General features: G+C 48.2%; 1 protein-coding gene across 1 annotated transcript in view; it reads right to left on the bottom strand.

The window, feature by feature from the left end:
• Positions 1 to 16,893: 16,893 nt before the first annotated feature.
• Positions 16,894 to 20,644, bottom strand: part of ASB18 (ankyrin repeat and SOCS box containing 18) — a 74,521-nt gene continuing 70,770 nt past the window's right edge. Inside the window, 2 exon segments of the mRNA XM_050751691.1 lie at positions 16,894 to 18,959; positions 20,193 to 20,306. Coding sequence (XP_050607648.1) covers positions 18,774 to 18,959; positions 20,193 to 20,306 — 300 coding nt within the window. The 3' untranslated portion in view covers positions 16,894 to 18,773.

The raw sequence follows: 20,644 nt of genomic DNA, 5'->3' as shown, positions 1-20,644 counted from the left end.
CTACTTACCCAACTTCATTCCCTCCCCATCTCCTTATTTTATGGAGGTGAATGTTGTAGAATCTAATTGTTACCGTGATATTCCTAGTCTCTCTCTTAGTTATTATTATCAATTTCCCCTTGTTCTCTAGTTTCTTATAGACCCAGTTAAAGTACAAACAAGACAATCCTGGAAACCTTAAGAGATGAGAGACTTTTTAAAGTTTAACCAAAAAAGTTTCACATTCAGTTCATTCCCCATATTGTAAGTTATTTGGAAATTTATACTTTAAAATGAAGTGAACTTTATAATGTAGTTTTACATTATATTTTTAGCTGTCTAACAAGGTTATTCATATCTGTAAACGTAACTCAAATAAGTATTATAGATTTTATAGTTAATGAGGGAATGGCAGGAAACAGTTTTATTTAAGGCTTCACAATTTCTGAAGTATTAACCTGAAGATCCTCGTGGGTGTGCAGGGCGCTCAAGCACCCGGAGCGCCCCCTATGCACCACGTAAGAAATGGCATCCGCGGTGGACGCTGGCTGGGCTCTGGAATCCAGGGTAGGATCCGACTGTCCATCCCCAGGGGTCAGAAGGGCTGAGAGGTATGTCTTTCTCACGCCTATAGTTGGACAGGAAAAAGATCTCCAGTTTCTTTTCATTTTAAACACCCAGGCCACCAGAGAAGCCTTTGTCATAAACGATGGGGAAATAAAATCAGACCTCCATGATTGCTGAAGGTGTAAGAAATACCGTCAGATTTTGGAGGTGATCTTAGAAAACCCGCCTCGGCTTCCTTATAGAATCCAGGTAAGGTTCTCCAGGCTCTGCCTCACCCTGAGCAGGTCCTGGAAGGGGATAGATAGGAAGACCTCGGACATCTGGGCCTGAGGGTCCTGGGCTGCAGCTGAGGCCACTCTTCCTCTGCAGTTCCATTTGCCTAGTGGGCGGGAATCCCCGCTCTCCTCCACCAGCGGCTTGACTGTGTCCCCCAAACGGGGATAATTAATATAGCACGAGTTGATGTGGGCACTGGGCACTGAACTCGATCGTGTAGCACACGTGGGCCGGGAGCCTGGCCCAGAGAGGATGCTCAGGAGGGCAGCTGCAGGAGCAAGCACGCTGCAGGGAGCTTGGGGAGCGCGGGCCAGCCAGGGGCGAAAGCCTGTGCTCTCGGAGTGAGAGTATCCGTGGGAGGGCAGCCTCTGGGCACCAGATTCTGGGGCATTTATTTATTATTAATTGATTAATTAATTTTTGAGACAGAGTCTCACTCTGACACCAAGGCTGGAATGCAGTGGCATGATCTCGGCTCACTGCAACCTCTGTCTCCCGGGTCCAAGTGATTCTCCTGCCTTAGCCTCCCAAGTAGCTGGAATTACAGGCACGTGCCACCATGCCCGGTTCATTTTTGTATTTTTAGTAGAGACAGGGTTTCGCCATGTTGGCCAGGCTGGTCTCGAACTCCTGACCTCAAGTGATCCACCTGTCTCGGCCTCCCAAAGTGCTGGGATTACAGGCGTGAGGCACTGCGTCCGGCCTCTGGAACATCTAAAAACAGATCAGAGGCCACCCAATGGAACAGGACGCAGTGTGACATTTCACAACACACGATGCCTCTCCCGGGAAAGGAGAGCCCGCGAGCGCCTCTACTGGGTGGGCACAGCGCCATTCCCATTGCACGAACCGAGACGGAAGCCCCGGCCCTGGAGAGTCCTCCCTCCGCCGTTTGCTCTCAGCACCAAGTCTGGCATCGCCAGGGCGCCAGGCATGGCCTTCCCAGGGAGAAGGCTTTTCTGTCATTTTTTGGATTATTTTACTTTAAATATGTGTGCAAAACCTCAGCTACATTCTTGTGGGCCGGGGAGAGGCAACGCGTGCACCTAGGCCTCCTGCTTGCCCCCACACTCGGTCTCCCCAGGGCCACCCCCTTAACCCCCCCATGCCATCAGAGTTTTGAACACCGCTGGCGATGGAGCGTGGGGGGACGGAGGGGGGCGAAGTTGGGAGCGGGACCCGAACTGCCGGCCAAGGACCTAGGGCTGGCCTCGCCCTTGGCTCCCACCGGACACCGTTCTCGCCGCGGGACCTTGGCTTGAGCGCGCCCCCTGCGGGCCGCGGTGGGGATCGGCCCCTTGCAATGAGGGAACTGGGCCGCGCGAGCCGGGGCGGGAGTGGCGCTGCCTTCAGATCCTCCCAGGTCCGGGTATCCCCTCCGAGATCCTTGAGGGAACCCATCCCGTGCACTACCGGATTTCCGGTCTCTGACCAGCCGGGGCTTCATTTCTACGCTTCCTTTTACTGTTGTCTTCCTCCTTCGGCGGTTTTTTTTTTTTTTTTTTGAAAGGAGCAAACATTTCCAGCTTTAATGCGGCCCAATTATCTCGTTTGCACGACTTAAAATGTTTCTCTTTAACTCATTTCAATCTAGTAAATATGCTTCAGCAAGTAGCTAATTTCTCAGGGATGGCTTCGCCTCGCCATTTGCATATAAAGCACGTCGGGGCCCGGCCCCTTCGAGTGCGCGAGTCTCTTCTCCCGCTGAGCGGGTGGCAGGCAGCCAGGCCTCCTCGTCCAGGGAGGTCACCTAGGTTTGGCCTAGGGAAGGCGGAGGCTGGGGTTCGCGACAGTGCCTGGGGACCAGGGTGGCAGGGAGGGCAGGGAAGCTTGGGCCGGGGAGGGGCCAGGACCTTCTTCGGAGTCCCCCAGCCCCCGCGCCGCCCCGGCCTCCGCCGTCCCTTATTCCGAGGAGGGGCGCCCGTGGGGTAACACGTCGGCGCGAGGGTCGGGGGCGCATTTATCCTCAAGTGCGTTTATTAAATCGCGTCTGGAGATGGATGGACGTGGATACAGGAGAGGAAATCTCAGGGCTCAGTCGAGCAATCTCCTGGCTTTAAATTCCGAATAAAAGTCTCAAATATTCCCGGGTCATGGGGGCACTGTCTCATTAAAACCACTCTCGTCCTGAAACTGCAATGCAGACATTAAAGTGCAGTATTTTTCAATTAGAGCTGACGAATTCAATCAAAATTCCATAGATTAGGATGAAATGAGGCATGGGTCATTTACAGGGGAATTTAATTGCCGAGCCATTAGACAAATAGTATATTTGCCATTCCCGCGTTATCCATCATTTTCGACATCAATACCGGGGCCGCATCTCCCCGTCCCGCGGCCGCCCGGCGTCGGCTGTAAACACTCCCTTCCCTGTATCTTCTGATTATATCTGATTTCATTTAGGGCCATGGGGGATTATAAATGTTCACGCAATCAAGTTCATTAGGACTTCAAATCGCATTTCTGATTGGGATCGCTCTGCCGCCGTCCTCCCAGCGCCTTTCAAACCCCAGCGCGTGGCTTTCAAAACATCTTTTTGAATTTAAAGCCTCACATCCTTTTGTCTTGCGACGCCCCCTCCCGCCCCACCCCGCCCGGCGGCTCCCCGCTCTTCGGGCCTCCTTCCCGGGGGAACAGCCCTGAACCCCTCTTGCTGCGAGCGGGTCTGGGGAGAGTGGGGCTGGGCTCCGCAGGCTGTCGGAACCCCCTCCCACGCCGCGCAGCCGCGGGGCGCTGGTGTCCCCGAGGCCTGAGCTGGGCGTGGAGGACGGGCCCTGAGTGTTCGCGGATCGCTAGTGGGGGCCAGCCCCGCACCTCCGGTCCCGGCCGGGCGCTGCGGGTAGGGGGAGCGGAGCAGAGGGGCCGCCTCCCGCCTTTGAATCTCCTGGCTGAGGGCCTCTGGGTAGCGATTAGACCCACCCTTGGGGACTGGCGCTGGGGACCCCTTCCTGGGCTGGTCCCTTTCACTCCAAAGCCCCAGGTGAAGGCGGTGGCCGGTGGAGCAACGCGCTCTTCCTATCAGCAAACCCAAGAAACAAAGGGGGAGGCTCTTCTAGGGAGAGCGCGACAAGAAAGGCTCAAGACATCCCTTCCAGCACAGCTGAAAAATAATAGCTTAATATTAACTGCTTCTCATAAAAATATACTTTCACAGAGACACAGTTACAAGAAGCAAACCCTCATTTTATCCCGTACTTTGTGCTCATGGCTGTTAGCTGCCTCAGTAATTTAATTGGAATGGAACGTGAGAAATGTGTCATTTTTGAAGAATTTATGCATCACTTCCTAGAAATCTCATTGTGTTAACTAGGAGCCTACTGCGTTCTGTTTAGAACCCATAATCACATTTTTATGTGTCTGTATTACGAGTTAATGTGACCTCCTGTCTTTAGCAGATAAAAAAAAATGTTCTCTTGCGGTAACATCTGTATCAAACTCTGGCTTACATCAAATACGCCACAACCCTGGTTTTCCAAGGTTCTCCAAACTTGCGAACTTTCTTAAGAGCAGGGAAAATAAATGTGAATGGAAAAAGTGTCTACCAAATGAATAATTACCCACTAAATTAAAACCCCGTGTTAAACATAGTCGACAGCAAATACTGCATTCTCAATCATGTTTATTGCTTACAAATTGCATTACAAAGAAATTCACTGTTTTTATTGGAGTGATTAAGCAGAGAATGTTAGCACTGCAGAAATACCATTCTGGAAAATTAGACGAAGGCTGAAAACCCAGCTAGTTACATTGCAATAGTAAATGTATAATTTTGTTAAAGAACACGTTTAACACACAAATGAGTATTGGGCTGTTATTATGGTATCATAAAAGAGTCAACTGAAAATATATTTATTTATAAACACATTGCCTATAAACTGCACATATTTAATACAAAGGAAGCAGGCAATTCCATAATCAATATTTTAATTACTGAATTTTTTATTATGGCAGCACGATTCTATACGATAGTTTACGAATCTGTAGTTTTCCTAGGCTCTCCTCCCCTTTACCATGTGAGCTAAGATCTTCCTGTTTTCCTCGTTTTTTAATTCTGGGGAGAGTAGGGTGGTGGGCGAGGGTAAGACCGTTTGCTTATGGCGCCACCTGCAGGCCTCTCTGAAAATGAATTTCAATACCTGTGCAATCTTCCGCGGGGTTCTAGATTGCTCAGGCTTATTTTAGCAGTTTAGTGAAATTAATTTTTGTTTTAACAGAGAAAGATGTTAACAATTTCAAGGCAAATCCCAGAGTTTGAAAAGGATTTTGATGTTCCCAAACTACACTTAAATCCTAGAAATGAGATGCAGTATTGACCGTAATTGAAACACAGGGGTTTCTGCATACCCCATCTGGACATAACAAATTTGACGAAGCAGTAATTTATCCTTAAAATAATGGAATAAAAGATACAACATTCCTGGTTTATCCCTGGGTCCTAGGGCAGCCCTTAAGAGATGAAAAGCACTTGGCAAGCTAATAGCACCTGAAATTGTAGTGATTGAGCAGCTTCTTAGGTGCCTGGCGTGGTCAGGAGGCGGGGGCGCTAGAGTGGACCAGCTCATTCCCCAAGCCTGTATTTGACACTGTTTCTGCAGAAGGTTAAGGGTTCTTTGCAAAAGTTCAACAGCCTACCCCATCAGTATGTATGTGTCTAAAGGGTCATTTCAGAGATTGGAAATTTGACAATTATATACAGTTACTGGGATCAGCAAATGCTCCATAGACTTAGAGTCAGTGGCTTTGATTTTCTTTAAACCATACTGAGTCAGTGATTATCAAGTAACTTAAATCAACATAAATATACTAAAAAGACAGGCCTAATGCTGGGCTCAGAGTTTTAAACATAACATGTCACACAGTGCTGGCTCTGTGTACTAATTGCCTGTGGATGGTGGATTGTGTCTGATGGTCCAACCGTGATTTTTTCTTCCTGTCCTGGCATGGTTGGTGATGACAGAGGCCAGCCTCCCCAGGACCAATATTGGTGGAGAGCTTCATTTGTGTATTTTATTTTTTTGAGATGGCGTCTCACTCTGCCACCCAGGTTGGAGTGTAGTAGCACGATCTCTGCTCGCTGCAATCTCCGCCTCCCAGGGTCCAAGCGATCCTCTCATCTCAGCCCCCTGAGTAGTTGGGACCATAGGCACCATGCCTGGCTAATTTTTTGTATTTTTGGTAGAGATAGGGTTTCACCAGGTTGCCCAGGCTGGTCTTGAACTCCTGAGCTCCAGCAATCTACCTTCCTAGGCCTCCCAAAGTGCAGAGGTTACAGGTGTGAGCCGCTGTGCCCAGCCACTTGTTTCTTTTTTAATTCTCTGTGGTCAACGACAAGTAATAATCAAAGACATTCAACAAAAGTTGGAGGGAAAATATTCCTCTGTTGTCTTTTTTGTTTCTTGGACACAGGGTCTCACTCTGTCATCCAGGCTGGAGTGCAGTGGTACAATCATAGTTCAATGGAGCCCTGACCTTCCAGGCTTAAGTGATCCTCCTGCTTCAGCCTCCTGAGTAGCTGGGACCACAGGTGCATGCCACAATGCCCAGTGAATTTTCAAATTTTTGGTAGAGATAAGGTGTCACTGTGTTGCCCAGGCTGGTCTTGAACTCCTGGGCTGAAATGATCCTCCTGCCTCCCAAAGGGTGGGGATTACAGGCACGAGCCCCTGTGCCCGGCCCTCTGCTATCTTTCTTTTTTTTTCTTTTTTCTTTTTTTTAAGTAGAAACAGCTGGTAAAAGCATCCTTTACTCTTTTGTTACTTTTTGAATTTTGAGCTGTGTGAATGTGTCATTAAAAGCTAAATTTGAAATTAAAGGAAATAATTTAGGCCTTGTAGAATTGAGTTTCGATAATATATTCAGTGAGAAAAAGAATGATATTCAATGTGAACTGTGTAAGAAAGGAAAACATTTTTAGACCCTTTAATAAAACAAACAAACCAGAGTATATTTTGTTCACTGGAAAAGAAGTAAGCCAAGATAATTCTAGTCTTAAAGTAGAATGCCCCTTTAGATGTTTATCAACTAACCTCCCTCTCTCCTTTTTTCCCTCCCTGCTTCTCTAATTGCCTCCTTTCCTTTTCTTAGTCTTGTCTCCCTCCTCCTCTTCTTCTTCCTTCTCTATCTTCTCTTTCTTTTTGTTCTCTTTCACAAAGTCGCACTTTGTTACCCAGGTTGGAGTTCAGTGGTGCCATCTTGACTCACTGCAACCTCCACCTCCCAAGCTCAGGTGATCCTCTCATCTTAGCCTCCCGAGTAGCTGGGCCTATGGGTGCATGCCACCACACCTGGCTAATTTTTTGTATTTTTGGTAAAGATGGAGTTTCACCATATTGCCCAGGCTGGTCTCGAACTCCTGGGCTCAGGGTATCCACCTGCTTTGGCCTCCCAAAGTGCTGGGATTACAGGTGTGAGCCACTGTGACTGGCTGTTTCTCTTCTTCTTATTGATATGGTTTGATATTTTTCCCCTCAAAATCTCATATTGAAATGTAACCTCCATTGTTGGAGGTGGGGCCTGGTGGGAGGCATTTGGGTCATGGGGTGGATCCCTCATGAATAGCTTAGCACTATCCCCTTGGTGAGGAATGAATTCTTGCTCCGGTGGTTCACATGAGAGCTGGTTGTTTAAAAGAATGTGGCATCTGCCCCTTCTTACTCTCACTCCTGCTTTCACCGTGTGACATGCCTGTTCCCCCTTCACCTTCCACCATGACTGAAGCTTCTTGAGGCCCTCACCAGGAGCAGATGCCGACACCATGCTTCCTGTATAACCTGCAGAACCCTGAGGCAATTAAAACTATTTTCTTTATATATTACTCAGCCTTAGCTATTTCTTAATAGCATTCCAAGAACCGACTAATATAGAAACTTGGTACCAAAGAGGGGGGTGTTATGATAAAGATACCTGAAAATGTGGAAGCAACTTTGGAACTGGGTAACAGGCAGAGATTGTAAGAGTTTGGAGGGCTCCAAAGAAGATAGGAAGATAAAGGAAAGTTTGGAACTTCTTTGAGACTGGTTAAATGGTTGTGACAAAATGCTGATAGTGATATGGACAATGAAGGCCAGGCTGAGGAGGTCTCAGATGGAAATGAGGAACTTATTGGGAACTGGAGCAAATGTCACCCTTGTTATCCGTTAGCAAAGAGCTTGGCTGCATTGTGTCCATGCCCTAGGGATCTGTGGAATTTGACCTTAAGAATGATGACTTAGGGTATCTGGTAGAAGAAATTCTGGTTTTTTGTTGTTGTTGTTGTTGTTGTTGTTTGAGATGGAGTCTTGCTCTGTTGTCCAGGCTAGAGTCCAGTGGCATGATCTTGGCTAACTGCAACCTCTGCCTCCTGGATTCAAGCGATTCTCCTGCCTCAGCCTCCCAAGTAGCTGGGATTACAGGCACCCACCACTGTGTTTGGCTAATTTTTGTATTTGTAGTAGAGATGGGGCCTTACCATGTTGGCCGGGCTGGTCTCAAACTCCTGATCTCAACTGATCTGCCCACCTTGGCTTCCCAAAGTGGAGGATTATAGGCATGAGCCACTGTGTCCAGCCTGATAGAAGAAATTTGTAAGCAGCAAAGTGTTCAAGAGGCAGCCTGGCTGCTTTTAACAACCTACAGTTAGGGAAGCAAAGAAATGACTTAAAGTTGCAACTTATATTTGAAAGAGAATTAATGCATAAAAGTTTGGAAAATTTGCAGCCTAGCTGTGTGGCAGAGAAAGAAAAAGCATTTTCAAGACAAGAATACAAGCAGGCCATTAAGCAACCATTTGCTAGGGAGATTAGCATGACTAAAAGGGAGCCTAGTGCTAATGTCCAAGACAATGGGAAAAAGGCCTTAAAAGCACATTTCAGAGATCGCCAAGGCAGCCCCTCCCATCACAAGCCCAGAGGACTAGGAGGAAAGAATGGTTCTGTGGGGCAGGCCCAGGGCCCTGCTGCCTTGTACAACCTCAGGACACTGTTCCCTGTATCCTGGCCACTCTGGCTCCAACATCAGCTCAAAGGGGCCCAGGTATAGCTTGGGCTGCTGCTTTTGAGAGCACAAGCTGCCATATACATTGGCAGCTTCCACATGGTGTTAAGACTGCAGGTGCACAGAATGCAAGAGTGAAAGAGGTTTGGCAGCTCCCACTTAGATTCCAGAGAATGTAAGGAAAAGCCTGGGTGCCCAAGCAGAAGCCTGCCACAGGGACAGAGCCTCCATAGAGAACCTCTACTAGGGCAATACGGAGGGGAAATGCAGGATTGCTCAGCTGCTGAATGCAGTTGTGGGAAGGGGATCTCCACCCTCCAGACCCAAGAACGGTAGAGCCACTGGCAGCTTGCAACCTCAAGTGTGGAAAAGCTGCAGGCACCCAACTCCAACGTGTGAGAGCAGCCATGTGGGCTGCATCCAGGGAAGCCACAGGGGTGGGGCTATCCAAGGCCTTGGAAGCCCAGCCCTCACACCAGGATGCAGGATGTGGAGTCAAATGAGATTGTTTTGGAGCTTTAAAATTTAATGACTGCCCTGCCGTTACAGACTTGTGTGGGCCTGCTGACCCTTTCCTTTGGCCAATTTCTCCCTTTTGGAATGGGAATGTACACTCAATTCCTGTACCACCATTGTATCTTAGGAGTATATAATTTGTTTTTGACCTCCTAGGCTCATGGGTGGAAGGCACTCCAGATGAGACTTCGGGCTTGGCACTTTTGATTTAATGAATGAGCTAAGGCTTTGGGAGGCTATTGCAAATACATAATTGTATTTTGAAATGTGAGAAGGACATGAAATGTAGGGGTCTAAGGCTAGAATGATATGATTTGGGTATTTGTCCTCTCCAAATCTCATGTGGAAATGCAGTCCACAGTGTTGGAGGTGGACCTGGTGAGTGATGTTTGTCCTCTCCAAATCTCGTGTGGAAATGCAGTCCACAGTGTTGGAGGGGGGCGTGGTGAGTGGTGTTTGTCCTCTCCAAATCTCGTGTGGAAATGCAGTCCACAGTGTTGGAGGGGGGCCTGGTGAGTGGTATTTGTCCTTTCCAAATCTCATGTGGAAATGCAGTCCGCAGTGTTGGAGGTGGGGCCTGGTGAGTGGTGTTTGGATCATGGGGGCAGATCCCTCACGAATGGCTCAGTGCCGTCCCCTTGGTGATGAGTGAGTTTCACTCTGGTTGTTCACATAGGATCTGGTTGTAAAAGAGTGTTGCGCCAGGCATGGTGGCTCATGCCTGTAATCCCACCACTTTGGGAGGCTGAGACGGGCAGATCACCTGAGATCAGGAGTTCAAGACCAGCCTGACCAACATGGTGAAACCTCGTCTCTACTAAAAATACAAAATTAGCTGGGTGTGGTGGCGCATGCCTGTAATCCCAGCTACTCTGGAGGCTGAGGCAGGAGAATCGCTTGAACCCGGGAGCTGGAGGTTGCAGTGAGCCAAGATTGTGCCATTGCACTCCAATCTGGGCGACAAAGTGAAACTCCATTTCAAAAAAAAGAAAAAAAAAAAAGAGTGTTGCACCTCCCCACTCTCTTGTTTCTACTCTTGCCACATAATGCACCTGCTCCCCCTTTGCCTTCCGCCATGACTGAAGCTTCCTGAGGCCCTTTCTGGGAACAGGTGCTAGCACCATGCTTCCTATATAACCTGGAGAACCCTGAGCCAATTCAACCTCTTTTCTTTATACATTACTTAGCCTCAGTCATTTTTTATAGCAATGCAAGAACAGACTAATACGCTTATCTATGTGGAATTATGCAAGTCCTTTAATTGTAGAACTTCCTAACACGTGTAACACAGAGCATGGCTAAACACAGTCACTGAAACAATATTTTTGTCAGGCATTTTATTTTATTTTTTGCTTTAACAAAGCAATTTGCTAGCAGTAAATTCTACAAAACTATGAATAAGTTCCATCTCATCTGATGATTAAGATAGGGCCAGAGAACCCACTAGCCATTTTTGTCTTACAGAATCACAGCCATCCATAAATCAGGTACAATATTCAGCACATCTCGAGAGCCACTAGAACCCAGGTGACTCAGAACTCATTTCTAGTGCCAGTTGATTTCCTACCCATTCTCTTGCAGCTGTGATGTATGTTCCTGAGAAGTTAGGGGCAGAGTGAAGGATTCTTTCTGAGGAAGTTCAGTTAATTGCTGTGTGACTGCTGCACATGGTCCACGCTGACCAAGAGCACTTGGCTGAAGGTCTGGTTGGCATAGTTCATGTGATATTGACTTGGCGGGGTGGGACTAAGGGAATGCTTATCACAGAAATCGCCTGACTGCCTGTGGGACACTGATGAGAGCAATGGCCAGGGAAGCCACACGGTGCACAAATTGCCATCTGCCCTGGGAATATGACAGCCCTCATTCAACACAGGCCCATAGGCAGAGAGAACATGGCCAAGAATGGGAGCCCTTCCTCTCCATGCCTTCCTAATATGCCCAAATTTCTCCAGCAGCCTTGAGACAAGCTGTCCTATACTTGGCTGTGAGCACCAAAAGCAGGAGGGTACCAGTCAAGTCTGTCTTGTTGATGATGGATCCTTGGCCCCAAGCACTGGGCTCCACCCCCAGCAGACTTTCAAAAGTGGTAGTTAAATGAGTGAGCAAATGTCAAGAAAAAAAAATAGAAACCCAGAAAATAGTTACAGTTGATGAGCATGTGGGGGAATTGGAACTCTTGCATATTGCTGTTGGGAAGGTAAAATTGTGCAGCTGCTATGGAAAAATAATATAGAGGTTCCTTAAAAGATTAAATCCAGAATTACTGTGTCATCTGGCAATCCCACTTTTGGGTATATATCTAAAGGAATTGAAAGTAGGATCTGGAAGAGCTGCTTGCACACCCATATTCATTGCAGCATTCTTCACCACAGCCAAGAGGTGGAAACAGTCTAAGTGTCCATTGACAGAGGCGTGGATACACAAAATGTGGTATATACAACAGAATATTATTCAGCTTTTATTTTTTATTTTTTAATTTTTATTTTTGTTTTTGAGATGGAGTCTTGCTCTGTCGCCCAGGCTGAAGTGCAGTGGCACGATTTTTGTATTTTTAGTAGACACAGGGTTTCACCGTGTTAGCCAGGATGGTCTCGATTTCCTGACCTCGTGATCCACCCACCTTGGCCTCCCAAAGTGCTCACTACAGGCGTGAGCCACCACGCCCGGCCTATTCAGCTTTTAAAAAGAAAGAGGCCAGCCATGGGGGCTCATGCCTATAGTCTCAGCACTTTGTGAGGCCTAGGTGAGAGGATTACCTGAGCCCAGGAGTTTAAGACCAGCTAGGGCAACATGGCGCGAGACCCTGTTTCTACAAAACATTTTTTTTTTTTTTTAATTAGCTAGATATGGTGGCATGTGCCTGTGGTCCCAGCTACTCAGGAGGCTGAGGCAAGAGAATCAGTTGAACCCAGAAGGTCAAGGCTGCTGTGAGCTGTGTTCATGACACTGCACTTCAGCCTGGGTGACAGAGTAAGACCCTGAATCCCCACCCCCACCCCCCAAAAAAGAAGGAAATCCTGTGGCATGCTACAACATGGATGAATGTTGAGGACACTATGCTGGATCAAAGAAGCCAGTTGCAAAAGGACAAATATTGTATGATTCCATTTAGTAGGAGGTATTTAGAGCAGTCAAAACTATGGGCACAGTAAGTAGACTGGTGGTCGCCACGGCTGGGGGGAGGGGAAACAGGGAGTTGCTTTTCAATGTGAAAAAGTTCTAGAGAACTATTACATAGCAGTGTGAATCTACTTAACACTACTGAACTGTACCCTTAAAATAGCTACGAGGAAATTTTTTTCTTTTTTTTTGAGACGGAGTCTCACTCTGTTGCCCAGGCTGGAGGGCAGTGGCGCGATCTCTGCTCACTGCAAGCTCCACCTCCCTGGTTCAAGTAATTCTCTGCCTCAGCCCCCCGAGTAGCTGAAATTACAGGCGCCCGCCACCATGCCTGGCTAATTTGTTTTCTTGTTTTTGTTTTTTTTGTATTTTCAGTAGAGACGGAGTTTCACCATCATGGCCAAGTTGGTCTTGAACTCCTGACCTCATGATCCACCTGCCTTGGCCTCCCTAGTGCTGGGATTAAAGGCATGAGACACTGTGCCCAGCTGGGAAAATTTTATATTATGTGCTTTTTACCACAATAAAATGTAAAAAAAAAAAAATTAAAAATAGGCCAGGCGCGGTGGCTCACGGCTGTAATCCCAGCACTCTGGGAGGCCAAGGCAGGCGGATCACGAGGTCAGGAGATTGAGACCACCCTGGCTAACATGGTGAAACCCCATGTCTACTAAAAATACAAAAAATTAGCAAGGCATGGTGGCAGGCACCTGTAATCCCAGCTACTCAGGAAGCTGAGGTAGGAGAATGGCATGAACCCAGAAGGCGGAGCTTGCAGTGAGCCGAGATGGCGCCACTGCACTCCAGCCTGGGCAACAGAGCCAGACTCCATCTCAAAAAAATAAAATAAAAATAAAAATAAATAAATAAATGAACAAACGAGTGAATGGTTTATTCCAAAGGAACTTCATGGATTAACTCTTCCCAGGAGCATCTGAATTTTAAAATTCTTAGGAGTAAAAATAATGAAAAAGAAATAATTCCTCCATGTTGACAAAATTTCAGGCAGCTATGGGGAGACCTTTGGGGATCATTGTGAGAATCATGTTGCTGTTTTTAAGCTGCAATTTGGGGAAAAATCAGTTTTTGGAAACCTAATAATTGATTATTATTTATTAGATTTTTAGAAGTGTAAAGTCAGTATGTATGTATGTATGTATTTATTTATTTAAAGAGTCTTTTTCTGTCACCCAGGCCAGAGTGTAATGGCGCAGTCTTGGCTCCCTGCAACCTCCACCTCCCAGGTTCAAGTGATTCTCCGGCCTCAGCCTCTCAAGGAGCTGGGAGTACAGGCAACTGTCACTGTGTCCCGCTAATTTTTGTATTTTTAGTATAGACAGGGTTTTGCCATGTTGGTCAGAGGCTAGTCTTGAACTCTTGACTCAGGTCATCTACCCACCTCTGCCTCCCAAAGTGCTGGGATTACAGGCATGAGCCACTATGCCCGGCTAAGTCAGTATTCTTTTATTTTATTTATTTATTTTTTTTGAGATGGAGTCTCTCTCTGTCGCCCAGGCTGGAGTGCAGTGGTGTGATCTCAGCTTACTGCAACTTCCACTTCCCAGGTTCAAGTGATTCTCCTGCCTCAACCTCCCGAGCAGCTGGGATTACAGGCACGTGCCACCATGCCAGGCTAATTTTTTGTATTTTTAGTAGAGACGGGGTTTTGCCGTGTTAGCCAGGATGGTCTCAATCGTCAGTATGTTTTAAAAGAGCTCTGCATTCTTCCAGGACTCTTCGATACATACTTAAAATTTTAGAACGTCAACCAAACCGTTTTCTATGGTAGGGTGGGGTGGAAGGGGTGGCTGGAGGATATAGTCTTAGAAGACAGGCATATTTCCATTTTCAGAATTCAGTGAGGACTGGGCTCCTTGAAGGCCATGGTGGCTGTATTTCTTACTGTTCTTACCCATGCTATTTAAATAACATTGCTGGCTGGGCATGGTGGTTCATGTCTGTAATCCCAGCACTTTGGGAGGCTGAGGCAGGCAGATTGCTGAGCCCAGGAGTTCAAGAGCAGTCTGGGCAACAAAGCAAGACCCCATCTCTACAAAAAACAAAAAAATTGATGGTGTGCACCTGTAGTCCCAGCTACGTGAGGGGCTGAGGCAGCAGGATCACTTGAGCCCAGAAGGTCGAGGCTGCAGTAAGCCATGTTCAAGCCACTGCACTCCAGCCTAGCTGACAGCGTGAGACCTTGTCTCCAAAAAAAGAAAAAAAAAATTGCTATTTTTCCCCATTTTTTTACAGTCTCTATCTTAATATTGGGCTGTTTTCTTCTTCTAATGATAAAACAATCCTAATAACAGAAGGAACCATGGATCGAATTCCTTCTCCGGGTTGGGCTCTGGGCCTGGGTTTTTGCAGTTTCTCTGCTCAGTGAGGCCTGCAGACCAGGATCCAAGGTTAATAGAAACATCCAAATGCTTGGAGCCACAGAATCTGGGCTCCACTGCAAACCTCTAGAGTCTGCACCTGCATTTCAACAAGATCCCTTCAAATTTGGAGAAGGCCTGCCTTACATCAGACATCTTACTAATTCCTAAGTAAGTGAGAGAGGCGCAGACACGTTCACTTCCCAGGTAAGCAAATTGAGCCAGTTTCAGTTACGTCATTGTTCTTGTTCAGTAGAGAAGCTCTGTACCTGTCTCTGAGGCGTTACCTTGGGCTGCTACTCATCTTCCAGTGCATTGCATCCCTTTCCGGGGCAAAGCGATCTTCCTAGAGTCCCACTGAGACCAAACCTGCTCACCTGCTTCGTGGTACCTCATAGCCCGTCCAGTGAAGTTCAGAATCCTAGGTCTGGAAGCCAAGTACCTCCTGATCTGCCCCCACCTTCTCCAGCCTTGCCTCCTTCCAGCTGCCAAAGCGTGGGGATCCTCCCAGCCAGGAGGGTAAATCACTGTCCCTCCACGGAACCCTATGCTTCCCTCCACCCCTGCCTTCATTCAAGTTTTCCTTTGGAGGCAGTGGTAACTCCTGAAAGTCTATGTAGGAAGGGCTTGGGGAGAATCATCTGCCTGGGATGGGGATCTGAGGGGTCTTGAAGCTGAGTTGACATAGCCCTTTTGTAGGACAGATCAATTGTCTATCTCAAAGGGTGGGTGAAGGTGGGTCAGCTGATGGAGCTGGGGGATGCTGTCTTATCACTCCCTGGGCAGATCCACTGTGTTAAAACTTGATGGTCCACCAAGCTACAGCCTGGCTACCTCCTTCATGATGCCCGTCCTCACTTCCTGGGCTCAGGCTGGGCCCCCCTTTCACTCCATAATGGGCTATACTCATGGTGCATACAACATCCCACCTCACCCGGCAGTTATTTGCTGGGGTCTGAATTCTCTTTCCAGACTCTACCAATGAGAGGGTAGTATGGTTTGTATATTTGTTCCCTCCTAATCTCATGTTGAAGTTTGATCCCCAGTGTTGGAGGTAGGGCCCTATGAGAGGCGTTTGGGTCACAGGGCCTTGGTGCCCTCCCTGCAGTATTGAGTGAGTTCTTGCTGGATTAGTGCACTTGGGAACTGATTGTTAAAAAGCCCAGCCCCTCCTCCTCACTCCCTTGTCCCTCTCTTGCCATGTGACACACTGGCTCCCTTTCACTTTCTGCCATGAGTAAAAGCTTCTTGAAAGGCCTCACCAGAAGCAGATGCTGGCACAATGCTTCTTGTACAGCCTGCAGAACTATGAGCTGAATAAACCTCTTTTCTTTATAAATTGCCCGGCCTCAGCTATTCCTTTAGAGCGATGCAAAACAGACCAATACAGAGGGAGTGTCTCCTCTGAGGTTCCTCGGAGCAGGAGAGCCACTGCTTGTCCTTGGAGGATGACCATGAAGAGTGTTTGCTTTAAAATACAATGTATTCATAGATAGTTCGATGTCTCATAGGGCCAACAGATCAGGAGATGATTGCTGTTGAAAAGGTGTTTTACTGCACACTGTTCCTAAGAGCAGAGGGCGTGCTGTGACATGGGGCAGCCCATGGAGAAGCCTCACGGTCTTTCAGGAGGTTGGGGAGGAATGGGCAGGAGAGGGCAAGGCTGAAGTTTGGCTAGTTTGATAATTTCAGCAGACTCTGGGGGCATAGGGCTGTCCCAAGTTGTGTGGCAACTGCTCTGGAGTAGGCAGTGGTCTGGCATGTGAGAAAGAGTGGGATATAAGAGGTGGTTGAGGTGTGGGCTCTGGGCTCCAGATTGGTTGGCTAACATTGGAAAAGCATGCTCTGTGTGAAATTGTTTACTGTCTCTAAGAACTAGCTAAGCCTGGTTGGTCGGGGGGACAGTCAGCTCCTCTTGGATCAGCAAGGCCCCAGATGTCGAAGAATCTGAATAGAGAAAGTAAGCTAGGGGAGGGGGCTCACTCCTGTAATCCCAGGTACTCAGGAGGCAAAGGCAGGAGGATTACATGAGGCCAGGAATTAGAGCCTGGGCAACATGCGAGATCCCATCTATTTTAAATAGAAAAAATTATCCCAGTGTGGTGGTGTGCACCTGTAGTCCCAGCTGCATGGGAGGCTGAGGCAGGAGGATCACTCGAGCCCAGAAGGTCGAGGCTGCAGTGAGCTATGATTGCACCGCTGGGTGACAGAGTGAGATTCTGGAATATATATATCTGGGCACGCGGAACCAACATACATTTTCTTCCCAGCCAGACCACTGATGGGACAAGCGGGCTTTTCTATGGCTAACTGATCCCAGATAAGTGCACTGGAAAGAGATGCACCATTTTGTGGGAACCACCCTCTACCTCAAGGTATATATATATATGGAATAGAGAAAATAAGACAAGGTTGATATAGTCTTTGATGTCTAGAGCATCTCTCTTGGCATGTGACGCTCAGGCTGAGCTGAAGGCCCCTTCAACCAACCTGTGTCTGTTCTTGGCATCTGACTTCGCGGACTGTTCCTGGAGCTGGAGCAGTGGCTTCTGGTGAAGGTGTCACACGAAGACTCACACAGGATGGCAACTTCTCACTCACCATCCTGCTGGTGTCCTCCTGGGGAGCTCTGGACTGTAACGTGCTTGGGAGCACCAACAGGCCCAGGGCAGGTGTGTGTGCGGCGGTTGTAAGTGTCCATTCTCAACACGCAGGTCCGTCGTGATCTAGGGTACAGAGCTTCCCTGGGTGGTCGGGCCCCAGCGGGGTGAGAGGCCTCTCTGTGAGGGGAGGGTCCCAAGGCTCAGGGACAGCATGAGGGCTGCTAACACATTGGAAAAATATGTATACAGCAAGTCCTTAAATAATGTTTTGTTTAATGTCATTTTATTATAACACTGATGAGAAACAAAACTGATTCCTGGTCAGGGCCACTGTCTGTGTGGGTTTTCTCTGGGTGTTCCGGTTCCCTCCCACATCCCAAAGCTGAGCAGGTGAGGTGAGCTGGGGTGTCTGAATTGCCCCAGTGTGTGTGGGTGGGTGGGTGTGGGGGTGTGTGAGCACCCTGCAATGGAAGAGCACCCCATCCAGGCCTGGTTCCTGCCCTGCACACTGAGTTGCTGGGGTGGCCTCTGGCCACCCATGACCCTGAACTAGAATAAGCACGTTAGAATACGAATGAATGAATACAAATTATTGTAAAGTAAAAATTCATAAGGCATACAGTAATCATCCAAATGCATGACAATAAATGATGCGGTATGAGAGGGCCTAGCAAGCCTGCCACATTGGTGACTGTTCTGAACTTCGTGGTGGCAGGAGGTGCTCCTGACAAGGGTCGTTTTGCAAACATTTATTCCTTGATCTAACCCACGAGCAGGACAAACACCATCACTTACTGACTCACTACAAATTGGGCAAATAATTATCTTACTTGTTATTAATCTCTTAAGGGTATGCGTAGCTTGCATTTATTTCAATGTTTACTATTAGAACTGTATTGGTCTTTATTTAGAAGTGTGGCAATCTTTTTGTGACCAGAAATACGCTGTGGGAACGTTACTCTTGTTTATATCAATTAACCTTGGGAAAACTGGCTTTGTTATACATCATTTCGCTTAAAGCTGGTTCCCAAAACCTATCGAAGACCTTAGGCGAGGACTCACTGTACCTTTTGGCTTAACTGTTGTTGAAAGGTACTTTCCGAGACCAGGTGCTGTGATAGTCACGATTTCACTGGATTTTCACAGGCGACCCTGAGAGGCAGAAAGGGCTTTTGTTGCCAATTCCATTTCGAGGTGAACCTGCAGCTTGGCAAGGTCTGTGCTTCACCCGGTCCCACTGAGAGCACTTGGGAAGGGAACTGCCATCACCTCCATCTTCACCAGGGTGCTCTCCTCAACACACAGCCTCCACGGAAGGGCAGCGAGGAGAACAACAGCATTGGTTGCAGCGTTCTGTGTTTCAGTGCAAAACACCCTGTGGCTCCAAAAGTACATAATTCTGCAGGGGCTTTGGCAAGGGTAACAGGGGGATGAGGTCAAAGCACCTTTTGCCAAACAGTCTGCGAAGGGCACAGCGGCAAAGATGCTGCAGGCAGCGTGGGGTGTGGGCCAAGGCAAAGAGGGACTGGTAGAATGGCTTGTGCATCTGGAAGGGAAGGCAGGTGGATTAGAAATCTGGGCACGTGAAACCAACATATGTTTTCTTCCTAGCTAGACCACTGATGGGACAAGCGGGCTTTTCTATGGCTAACTGATCCCTGATAAGCGCACTGGAGAGAGATGCACCACTTTGTGGGGAACCACCCTCCGCCCCAGGGGCTCGTGTGCTCTCCCAAAGCACAGTTTCTGCCAAGTGAGAGGGGATTCTGACTGGGGTGACTTCAGATGCTCCAGGTGGTCTCCCCAAATTCCATTTTGCTCTATCCTCTTTGCACAGCAGCCCTGCAGTTCCGGGGTGGCCCTGTTCATCTCCCCCAGTCATGACCAGCTCTTCCTTTTTGCCAGGGAGGGGCTCAGGAGCGAGTGCATGGCATTGGTCTGGTCGTCAGTCATACACACATGACTCAAGTCAGTGAAACAGAAAAAACACACACAACTCTTCTCACTCTCGCTCTCTTTTTTCTTTTTTTTTTTGAGATGGAGTCTAGCTCTGTCGCCCAGGCTGGAGTGCAGTGGCATGATCTCGGCTCACTACACCCTCCGCCTCCTGGGCTCAAGCAATTCTCCTGCCTTAGCCTCCTGAGTAACTGGGATTACAGAGGCGCCTGCCACCATGCCCAGGTAATTTTTGTATTTTTAGTAGACAGGGTTTCATCATGTTGGCCAGGCTGGTCTTGAACTCCTGACCTCAAGTGATCTGCCTGCCTTGGCCTCTGAAAGTGCTAGGATTACAGGCATGAGCCACCGCACCTGGCCCATTCTCACTCTCTTTTAATGGGCAGTCACCTGTGGACTTTGTTGTGGATAGATGCAATGCCCACTGCTTCCTTGGTCATATCTTGAGCAGCTGGAGCATGAAGCTGATTCACAGGACCGGAATAGTATGTCCTGACATGGAGCTAGGCCCGTGGATTCAGGCAGCTCCGGCCTTTCTTTGGACACTGGTTAAGAGAACCCTGGCGTTTTTCAGGCCAGCATGGGGCTCTGTGCTCCTTGAGGCCACGACACTGCAACTACTATAACAAGCTCCTGGCTGTGTGATTATGGAGCCTCTAGAAAAAAAAAACCCAGAAATTGTGCAAATACACCCTCATTTCCCATTCTTCCTTTTTCAGATGTATTACACTTAGCTGAATATCAGTGCAAAACTCCCCATGCAAAGAAGCAAAAACAGACAAGAGTTTTGGACTAAAGGCAGGCGGAAAGGCAGCTCTCTTGCCTGGAATACTTCCTCAGGAATCAGTTCCTTCCAGGACTCTGACACGCAGAGCTGAGGGTAGGAGTTGAAAAGCACCTCGAGGACCGCGGGGGCCGATGCGCAGGTCTTCAGCACCTGGTGGGAAGAGGTGAAAGGCGCAGCGTAGGCTGACTGGGTTCTGGGTCTCACTGGGGAAGGGGTGAGGGGGCTGTGCGGGGAAGCTCTCCCAAGCTGTGTGACCTCCCTATGCCCAAGTCACACAGGAAACAGCAACAGAGCAGTACCACAGGGCTGCTGCAGGGATCGCCTGAGTTAGTGCACACAAAGACACAAGGCAACGGCTCTGCACGGGAGCCCTTCTTCCTGTGTTGATGGCCGCCCATGCGAAGTCTGGGCCAAGTGCTTAAGCATTCAGTTTCCGGGGGGGCTATGCTGATGGCTCGGTATGCCTTCTTGGCCCCCCAGAGAGCTGC

The sequence above is a fragment of the Macaca thibetana genome, chromosome 12 (assembly GCF_024542745.1).
Source record: "Macaca thibetana thibetana isolate TM-01 chromosome 12, ASM2454274v1, whole genome shotgun sequence".
NCBI classification, from domain to species: Eukaryota; Metazoa; Chordata; class Mammalia; order Primates; family Cercopithecidae; genus Macaca; species Macaca thibetana.
This window is presented reverse-complemented; position numbering and strand designations above follow the sequence as displayed.